Source organism: Callionymus lyra, chromosome 14, assembly GCF_982586985.1.
Source record: "Callionymus lyra chromosome 14, fCalLyr1.hap1.1, whole genome shotgun sequence".
In the NCBI taxonomy this organism is placed as follows: Eukaryota; Metazoa; Chordata; class Actinopteri; order Syngnathiformes; family Callionymidae; genus Callionymus; species Callionymus lyra.
In genome coordinates this window covers 1,488,872-1,499,530 of record NC_141831.1, presented here as the reverse complement: position 1 = coordinate 1,499,530, position 10,659 = coordinate 1,488,872, and the positions used below count along the sequence as shown (strand labels likewise).

At 41.2% G+C, this 10,659-nt stretch overlaps 1 protein-coding gene across 2 annotated transcripts; it reads right to left on the bottom strand.

The window, feature by feature from the left end:
• Positions 1–5,357: 5,357 nt before the first annotated feature.
• epd (ependymin) lies at positions 5,358–9,509 on the bottom strand. 2 transcript variants are annotated; one of them, XM_087806709.1, is made up of 6 exons: positions 9,417–9,509; positions 9,326–9,357; positions 8,851–8,988; positions 8,526–8,712; positions 8,390–8,471; positions 5,358–5,612 (listed from the first exon to the last, which is right to left on the bottom strand). In XM_087806709.1, exons 1-6 carry the CDS (start codon positions 9,493–9,495, stop codon positions 5,486–5,488), a joined length of 645 nt encoding a protein of 214 aa, XP_087662835.1. In that variant the 5' UTR covers positions 9,496–9,509; the 3' UTR covers positions 5,358–5,485. The 2 variants fall into 2 exon arrangements, with proteins under 2 accessions (XP_087662835.1, XP_087662834.1); XM_087806708.1 differs by having other exon boundaries at positions 8,390–8,712.
• Positions 9,510–10,659: the final 1,150 nt, after the last annotated feature.

Sequence of the window (10,659 nt, the reverse complement as noted above, 5' to 3'; positions counted from 1 at the left end):
GTGTTTCTAAAACATGATAGAAAACATCACGTGTTTCTAAAACATAATATAAAACATCACGTGTTTCTAAAACATGATAGAAAACATCACGTGTTTCCTGAAACATGATAGAAAACATCACGTGTTTCTAAAACATGATAGAAAACATCACGTGTTTCCTGAAACATGATAGAAAACATCATGTGTTCCTAAACATGATAGAAAACATCACGTGTTTCTAAAACATGATAGAAAACATCACGTGTTTCTAAAACATGATAGAAAACATCATGTGTTTCTGAAACATGATAGAAAACATCATGTGTTCCTAAACATGATAGAAAACATCACGTGTTTCTAAAACATGATAGAAAACATCACGTGTTTCCTGAAACATGATAGAAAACATCACGTGTTTCTAAAACATGATAAAAAACATCACGTGTTTCCTGAAACATGATAGAAAACATCATGTGTTCCTAAACATGATAGAAAACATCACGTGTTTCTAAAACATGATAGAAAACATCACATGTTTCTAAAACATGATAGAAAACATCATGTGTTTCTGAAACATGATAGAAAACATCATGTGTTCCTAAACATGATAGAAAACATCATGTGTTTCTAAAACATGATAGAAAACATCACGTGTTTCCTGAAACATGATAGAAAACATCATGTGTTCCTAAACATGATAGAAAACATCAAGTGTTTCCTGAAACATGATAGAAAACATCATGTGTTCCTAAACATGATAGAAAACATCACATGTTTCTAAAACATGATAGAAAACATCACGTGTTCCTTAACATGATGGAAAACATCACGTGTTTCCTGAAACATGATAGAAAACATCACGTGTTCCTAAACATGATAAAAAACATCACGTGTTTCTAAAACATGATAGAAAACATCACGTGTTTCTAAAACATGATAGAAAACATCACGTGTTTCCTGAAACATGATAGAAAACATGATAGAAAACATCACGTGTTTCTAAAACATGATAGAAAACATCACGTGTTTCTAAAACATAATATAAAACATCACGTGTTTCTAAAACATGATAGAAAACATCACGTGTTTCCTGAAACATGATAGAAAACATCACGTGTTTCTAAAACATGATAGAAAACATCACGTGTTTCCTGAAACATGATAGAAAACATCATGTGTTCCTAAACATGATAGAAAACATCACGTGTTTCTAAAACATGATAGAAAACATCACGTGTTTCTAAAACATGATAGAAAACATCACGTGTTTCTAAAACATGATAGAAAACATCATGTGTTTCTGAAACATGATAGAAAACATCATATGTTCCTAAACATGATAGAAAACATCACGTGTTTCTAAAACATGATAGAAAACATCACGTGTTTCCTGAAACATGATAGAAAACATCATGTGTTCCTAAATATGATAGAAAACATGTGTTTCTGAAACATGATAGAAAACATCATGTGTTCCTAAACATGATAGAAAACATCACATGTTTCTAAAACATGATAGAAAACATCACGTGTTTCCTGAAACATGATGGAAAACATCACATGTTCCTAAACATGATAGAAAACATCACATGTTTCTAAAACATGATAGAAAACATCACGTGTTCCTTAACATGATGGAAAACATCACGTGTTTCCTGAAACATGATAGAAAACATCACGTGTTCCTAAACATGATAAAAAACATCACGTGTTTCTAAAACATGATAGAAAACATCACGTGTTTCTAAAACATGATAGAAAACATCACGTGTTTCCTGAAACATGATAGAAAACATGATAGAAAACATCACGTGTTTCTAAAACATGATAGAAAACATCACGTGTTTCTAAAACATAATATAAAACATCACGTGTTTCTAAAACATGATAGAAAACATCACGTGTTTCCTGAAACATGATAGAAAACATCACGTGTTTCTAAAACATGATAGAAAACATCACGTGTTTCCTGAAACATGATAGAAAACATCATGTGTTCCTAAACATGATAGAAAACATCACGTGTTTCTAAAACATGATAGAAAACATCACGTGTTTCTAAAACATGATAGAAAACATCATGTGTTTCTGAAACATGATAGAAAACATCATGTGTTCCTAAACATGATAGAAAACATCACGTGTTTCTAAAACATGATAGAAAACATCACGTGTTTCCTGAAACATGATAGAAAACATCACGTGTTTCTAAAACATGATAAAAAACATCACGTGTTTCCTGAAACATGATAGAAAACATCATGTGTTCCTAAACATGATAGAAAACATCACGTGTTTCTAAAACATGATAGAAAACATCACATGTTTCTAAAACATGATAGAAAACATCATGTGTTTCTGAAACATGATAGAAAACATCATGTGTTCCTAAACATGATAGAAAACATCATGTGTTTCTAAAACATGATAGAAAACATCACGTGTTTCCTGAAACATGATAGAAAACATCATGTGTTCCTAAACATGATAGAAAACATCAAGTGTTTCCTGAAACATGATAGAAAACATCATGTGTTCCTAAACATGATAGAAAACATCATGTGTTCCTAAACATGATAGAAAACATCACGTCTTTCCTGAAACATGATAGAAAACATCATGTGTTCCTAAAACATGATAGAAAACATCACGTGTTTCCTGAAACATGATAGAAAACATCACGTGTTTCCTGAAACATGATAGAAAACATCACGTGTTTCTAAAACATGATAGAAAACATCATGTGTTCCTAAACATGATAGAAAACATCACGTGTTTCTAAAACATGATAGAAAACATCACGTGTTTCCTGAAACATGATAGAAAACATCACGTGTTTCTAAAACATGATAGAAAACATCACGTGTTCCTTAACATGATGGAAAACATCACGTGTTTCCTGAAACATGATAGAAAACATCACGTGTTCCTAAACATGATAAAAAACATCACGTGTTTCTAAAACATGATAGAAAACATCACGTGTTTCTAAAACATGATAGAAAACATCACGTGTTTCCTGAAACATGATAGAAAACATGATAGAAAACATCACGTGTTTCTAAAACATGATAGAAAACATCACGTGTTTCTAAAACATAATATAAAACATCACGTGTTTCTAAAACATGATAGAAAACATCACGTGTTTCCTGAAACATGATAGAAAACATCACGTGTTTCTAAAACATGATAGAAAACATCACGTGTTTCCTGAAACATGATAGAAAACATCATGTGTTCCTAAACATGATAGAAAACATCACGTGTTTCTAAAACATGATAGAAAACATCATGTGTTCCTAAACATGATAGAAAACATCACATGTTTCTAAAACATGATAGAAAACATCACGTGTTTCCTGAAACATGATGGAAAACATCACATGTTCCTAAACATGATAGAAAACATCACATGTTTCTAAAACATGATAGAAAACATCACGTGTTCCTTAACATGATGGAAAACATCACGTGTTTCCTGAAACATGATAGAAAACATCACGTGTTCCTAAACATGATAAAAAACATCACGTGTTTCTAAAACATGATAGAAAACATCACGTGTTTCTAAAACATGATAGAAAACATCACGTGTTTCCTGAAACATGATAGAAAACATGATAGAAAACATCACGTGTTTCTAAAACATGATAGAAAACATCACGTGTTTCTAAAACATAATATAAAACATCACGTGTTTCTAAAACATGATAGAAAACATCACGTGTTTCCTGAAACATGATAGAAAACATCACGTGTTTCTAAAACATGATAGAAAACATCACGTGTTTCCTGAAACATGATAGAAAACATCATGTGTTCCTAAACATGATAGAAAACATCACGTGTTTCTAAAACATGATAGAAAACATCACGTGTTTCTAAAACATGATAGAAAACATCATGTGTTTCTGAAACATGATAGAAAACATCAGGTGTTCCTAAACATGATAGAAAACATCACGTGTTTCTAAAACATGATAGAAAACATCACGTGTTTCCTGAAACATGATAGAAAACATCACGTGTTTCTAAAACATGATAAAAAACATCACGTGTTTCCTGAAACATGATAGAAAACATCATGTGTTCCTAAACATGATAGAAAACATCACGTGTTTCTAAAACATGATAGAAAACATCACATGTTTCTAAAACATGATAGAAAACATCATGTGTTTCTGAAACATGATAGAAAACATCATGTGTTCCTAAACATGATAGAAAACATCATGTGTTTCTAAAACATGATAGAAAACATCACGTGTTTCCTGAAACATGATAGAAAACATCATGTGTTCCTAAACATGATAGAAAACATCAAGTGTTTCCTGAAACATGATAGAAAACATCATGTGTTCCTAAACATGATAGAAAACATCATGTGTTCCTAAACATGATAGAAAACATCACGTCTTTCCTGAAACATGATAGAAAACATCATGTGTTCCTAAAACATGATAGAAAACATCACGTGTTTCTAAAACATGATAGAAAACATCACGTGTTTCCTGAAACATGATAGAAAACATCACGTGTTTCTAAAACATGATAGAAAACATCATGTGTTCCTAAACATGATAGAAAACATCACGTGTTTCTAAAACATGATAGAAAACATCACGTGTTTCCTGAAACATGATAGAAAACATCACGTGTTTCTAAAACATGATAGAAAACATCACGTGTTTCCTGAAACATGATAGAAAACATCATGTGTTCCTAAACATGATAGAAAACATCACATGTTTCTAAAACATGATAAAAAACATCACGTGTTTCCTGAAACATGATAGAAAACATCATGTGTTCCTAAACATGATAGAAAACATCACGTGTTTCTAAAACATGATAGAAAACATCACATGTTTCTAAAACATGATAGAAAACATCATGTGTTTCTGAAACATGATAGAAAACATCATGTGTTCCTAAACATGATAGAAAACATCATGTGTTTCTAAAACATGATAGAAAACATCACGTGTTTCCTGAAACATGATAGAAAACATCATGTGTTCCTAAACATGATAGAAAACATCAAGTGTTTCCTGAAACATGATAGAAAACATCATGTGTTCCTAAACATGATAGAAAACATCATGTGTTCCTAAACATGATAGAAAACATCACGTCTTTCCTGAAACATGATAGAAAACATCATGTGTTCCTAAAACATGATAGAAAACATCACGTGTTTCTAAAACATGATAGAAAACATCACGTGTTTCCTGAAACATGATAGAAAACATCACGTGTTTCTAAAACATGATAGAAAACATCATGTGTTCCTAAACATGATAGAAAACATCACGTGTTTCTAAAACATGATAGAAAACATCACGTGTTTCTAAAAGATGAGAAAAACAAACACATTCTCGTTCTTTGACTTTTATTCTTCCGTGATTAATGTAAGTTTTCTCAGCAGATCCAGCAACTGTTAGTTTCTATTGGCGTGAACATGTGATCGAAGCCACTCGGATCTTCTGCAGCTGAAGATTCTCTAGATGAACTCGTTCATGAAACTGTGGACTGTTCCCTCAGGCGTGTCCTCCAGCGCCACACCCTGGCAACAAGAGGGAACTGCAAGCTGCTCCGGATCCTTGATCTCCATCTCAATGTTCATCATGCTGGAAGAGAAGGAGGGACACTGAGTGAGGAGGGAGGAGAGGAGGGATGGAGGGAGGAGTGGAGGGATGAGGGGATGGATGAGAGGATGGTTTGATGGATGAGAGGATGGAGAGATGAGATGATGGATGAGAGGGTGGTTTGATGGATGAGAGGATGGAGAGATGAGAGGATGGTTTGATGGATGAGAGGATGGAGAGATGAGAGGATGGTTTGATGGATGAGAGGATGGAGAGATGAGAGGATGGAGAGATGAGAGGATGGAGAGATGAGGTGATGGATGAGAGGATGGTTTGATGGATGAGAGGATGGAGGGATGAGAGGATGGAGAGATGAGAGGATGGAGGGATGAGAGGATGGTTGGGAGGATGGAGGGATGAGAGGGTGAAGGGATGAGAGGATGAAGAGATGAGTGGATGGAGGGATGAGAGGATGGAGGGATGAGAGGATGGATGGATGAATCAGAATCAGAATCCCTTTATTATCCCGTGAGGGGAAATTCTTTTTAACAAACAGCAAGAGCAATATACCAGGAGAAAAATAAAAACACCCAGAAATAAAATATTAAAAAGAAAAGAAAGAATCTAAATAGAATAGAAAATAAATCTGCACTATATAATATATTCACAATCATATTTACAAAAATAACAAGAAAGGTGCAGTTAAATAGTTATCTTGGTGTGTTCTTGAGTCTGATGGCAGCAGGAGGAAGGAGGTACCTCTCCCTCACACACCTGGGATGGAGCATCCTATCACTGATGGAGCTCCTCAATGCCCTCAGTGTGTGCTGGAGAGGGTGAGACAAGTTCCTCCTCATGGAGCCCAGCTTTCTCCGTATCCTCCTCCCAGACACTTCCTCCACAGGATCCAGGGGGCGCCCTAGTACGTAACCGGCCTTCTTAATAAGTTTGTCCAGTTTAGCCCTTTGCTGTCATGCTGCTCCCCCAGCAGACCACACCGTTGAAGATGGCAGAGGCCACTACTGAGTCATAGAATGACTTCAGGAGTGACCCCCGGACACCAAACGACCTCAACCTCCGGAGCAGGTAGAGTCTACTCCGCCCTTTTTTATAAAGAGCAGCAGTGTTATCCACCCAGTCCAGGCGGTTGTTGAGGTGAACACCCAGGAACTTGTAAGACGATCTCAATGTCCCTGGATGTTCAGTGGTGAGGGGGAGATGGAGGGACACCGCCGGAAATCCACAATCAACTCCTTAGTTTTGTTGGAGTTGATCTGGAGGTGGTTTTCCAGGCACCAGTCAGCAGGCTTCCAGGCGACTCCAGGTGAGAAAGTGCTCGTTGGAGAAGGAAGATGATGGCGTCCTCCACGCCGATGTCAGGTTGGTAGGCAAACTGCAACGGATCCATGGAGGAGCACCAGAGGACTCAGGTAACTAAGGACCAGCCGCTCCAGAGCCTTCATAAGGTGGGATGTCAAGGCCACAGGTCTGTAGCAGCTGGGATCCTTAGGGTGCTAAGTCTTCGGCACCGGTACCACACAGGACGTCTTCCACAGTAGTGGAACTCTTCCCAGGGTCAAGCTCATGTTGAACAGAAGTCCAACAATTTCACTTAACTGGTCAGAGCACGTCCTGAGTACTTTGCCACCGATGCCGTCTGGTCCAGGGGCCTTTGTTGTCCTGGTTCTCCTGAGCTGATTTCTCACCTGGAGAGGTGTGAGGGACAGGCTGGGATGGGGGGGTATTGTCCCCTGTGGAGTCAGCGGGGGGGCTGAAACAATACAAGCTCGGGGGGGAGGAGAAGGTAAAAGAAGAGGTGAGAATGGTGTAGAAGACGGGGGGGAGCCGACACCTCAAACCTTGAAAAATAACCGTTGAAGTTGTCGGCCCAATTCTGATCCCCCTCCGCTACAGAGAGCCTGGTCTTCAAACCTCTCCAGACATCTCTGGTGTTGTTGTTGGCCAGACTCTCTTCCATCCTCCTCCTGTACCTCTCCTTTCCCTCCCTGATCTTAATTCTCAGCTCCTTCTGGACTGCCATCAGATCCTCTTTGTTTCCTGACCTAAAGACTCTCTTCTTCTCCTTTAGGAGAATCTTTATATCAGGATTAATCCAGGGTTTGTTGTTGGAGAAGCATCGTACAGTTCTGGTTGGTACAATGCTCTCCACACAGAAGTTGATGTAGTCCGTGACACAAGTGGTTAGACCGTCAATATCCTCCTTGTGGGACTCACTGAAGATGCTCCAGTCCGTGGTCTCAAAGCAGACCTGCAGAGCTTCCTCAGCTTCTTCAGACCACTTCTTGACTGAGCGAGTCACTGCTGGTTGCCTGCTCACAAGTGGCTTGTAAACAGGTAGAGATGGACCAGTGGTCAGCTCGTCCCAAAGGAGGAAGGGGGGAAGATAAATAAGCCTCTTTAGTGTTCGCATAAAAAACGTCCAGTGTGTTATTGTCTCTGGTGGCACAAGTGAGGTACTGCGTGAATTTGGGCAAACAGGAGGAAAGAGATGCGTGATTAAAATCACCGGAGATGATAAAGAGGACCTGAGGTCTGTAACCCGTTCACTACTCCAGTGATGACGTCACATGCTCGCGGAGAGAGGAGAGATGAGAGGATGGAGGATGAGAGGATGGAGGGATGAGAGGATGGACAGATGAGAGGATGGAGGATGAGAGGATGAGAGGATGAGGGGATGAGAGGGTGAAGGGATGAGAGGATGGAGGGATGAGAGGATGAGAGGATGAGGGGATGGGAGGAGGAGAGATGAGAGGATGGAGGGATGAGAGGATGGATGGATGGGAGGAGGAGAGACTGACCTGAAGAGAAGAGCTCCGGCCTCATAGAAGTAGAGAGACGTCACAGGTAAGCAGCCCATGGTCACACCCTTGGAGTACGAGACTGAAAAGGACAAGAACATGTGATCCTTTCTTTCTTTCGTCTTGGATCTTCTACCTTTGGAGTCGGGCAGCGTTCCCGTCCACATGTTGACCTTCAGACCTTCTCCCTCGATGACGGCGCTGCCCGTCGTCATGGTGGCGACAAACGTGGCGTCGTCTGGGACGTCGAGAGGATGAACCGTCATGTGAAGAGACTTCTTCTCACAACTCTGGTTCTTGGCGTCGATCTCGTAGAAGACTCCCTGGAACGAGTCACGAGTCACGGATCATGAGTCACGAGTCACGAGTCACGAGTCACGAGTCACGAGTCACGACTCACGACTCACGACTCACGACTCACGACTCACGACTCACGACTCACGGCTCAGGCTGAGACTCACCTGGTCGAAGAGCATCAGCAGGTCCAGACTGTGACTCGCGTTCATGTTCAGGCTGTCGTTGGACCTGAAGCGAAGTTTTCTGGCCGTGGTGTCGAAGGTGAACGAGCCGACGCCCTTGACCTCGCCCTTGAAGTTCATCTGAAGGTCAAATGTGTGAGTTTGACATTGACTTCAGTTATTTGTCACGTGATTGGTTGAGAGTTTGATCAGCAGCTCTGAGCTCTGTTGGTTTAGTCTCTATTGTTACATTTATATTCATAAATATACTATGAATTAAAAATTTGAATAAAGAATTGAAATGATTTAAAAATAATTCATCACTTTTATATTTTCACCAAAACATTACGACCACCTGTTTGAACTGGTTTTGATTGTAAAAGATAAAGATTTGTTCGAATGAACCGATCGAGTCGATTGATCTTCTCTGAAGCTCCTCAGAGCCACTGACCACTGCAGACATGAAAGAAGGACTGACCACAGACATGAGTCCCGTCATGTTCGGTGAATCTGAAAAACAAGAACCAGCGTCAGATCCTCCGTCAGGACGAGCGAGTGGAGGCTCTTACGACAAGGGTGGTGGTGATGGTCCGCCCAGGAGGTGGCGCTCCAGCTCACCAGGACCAGCGTCAGTGTGGCAGCGTTCATCGTGATCAGGTCTGGTCCAGTGTCTGCTCCAGTGTCTGCTGCTCGCCGCTTTTATAGCGACTGATGGAGCAACTCGTGCAGCTGTACAAACATTGACTCGCATCCTCCTCGGGTCAAAGGTCACTCATGTCCTGCCGTGACGCTGCAGCTGCATCGTCTTGTTTTCCACTCGGGTTCGTCTGCGGTCACGAGTCGAGGTCACGAGTGACGACATGTTCGTCTCCTAAGAATCTAAAAGAAGTCCGAGTCGCGGTCGAGTCGAGGTCGAGTTGGAGGTAGAGGTGGAGGTGAAGCTGGAGTCGAGGTCGAGGTGGAGTCGAGGTCACGAGATGACGACTCACGAGATGATGACTTACGAGATGACGGGTCACGAGATGACGGGTCACGAGATGAAGGGTCACGAGATGACGGGTCACAAGATGACGGGTCACGAGATGACGGGTCACGAGATGGCGGGTCACGACATGACGACTCAAGAGATGACGGGTCACAAGATGACGGGTCACGAGATGACGGGTCACGAGATGACGGGTCACGAGATGACGGGTCACGAGATGACGGGTCACTTAGATGATGACTCACGAGATGGCGGGTCACTTAGATGATGACTCACGAGATGGCGGGTCACGAGATGACGGGTCACAAGATGACGGGTCACGAGATGACGGGTCACGAGATGACGGGTCACAAGATGACGGGTCACGAGATGACGGGTCACGAGATGACGACTCACGAGATGACGGGTCACGAGATGACGGGTCACGAGATGACGGGTCACGAGATGACGACTCACGAGATGACGACTCACGAGATGACGGGTCACGAGATGATGACTCACGAGATGACGGGTCACGAGATGACGGGTCACGAGATGACGACTCACGAGATGACGGGTCACGAGATGACGACTCACGAGATGAGGGGTCACGAGATGACGGGCCGATAGGGATGGGTCACGAGATGATGAGTCGATAGGGACGGGTCACGAGATGACGGGTCACGAGATGACGACTCACGAGATGACGGGTCACGAGATGACGACTCACGAGATGACGGGTCACGAGATGACGACTCACGAGATGACGGGTCACGAGATGATGAGTCGATAGGGACGGGTCACGAGATGACGGGTCACGAGATGACGGGTCATGAGATGACGGGTCA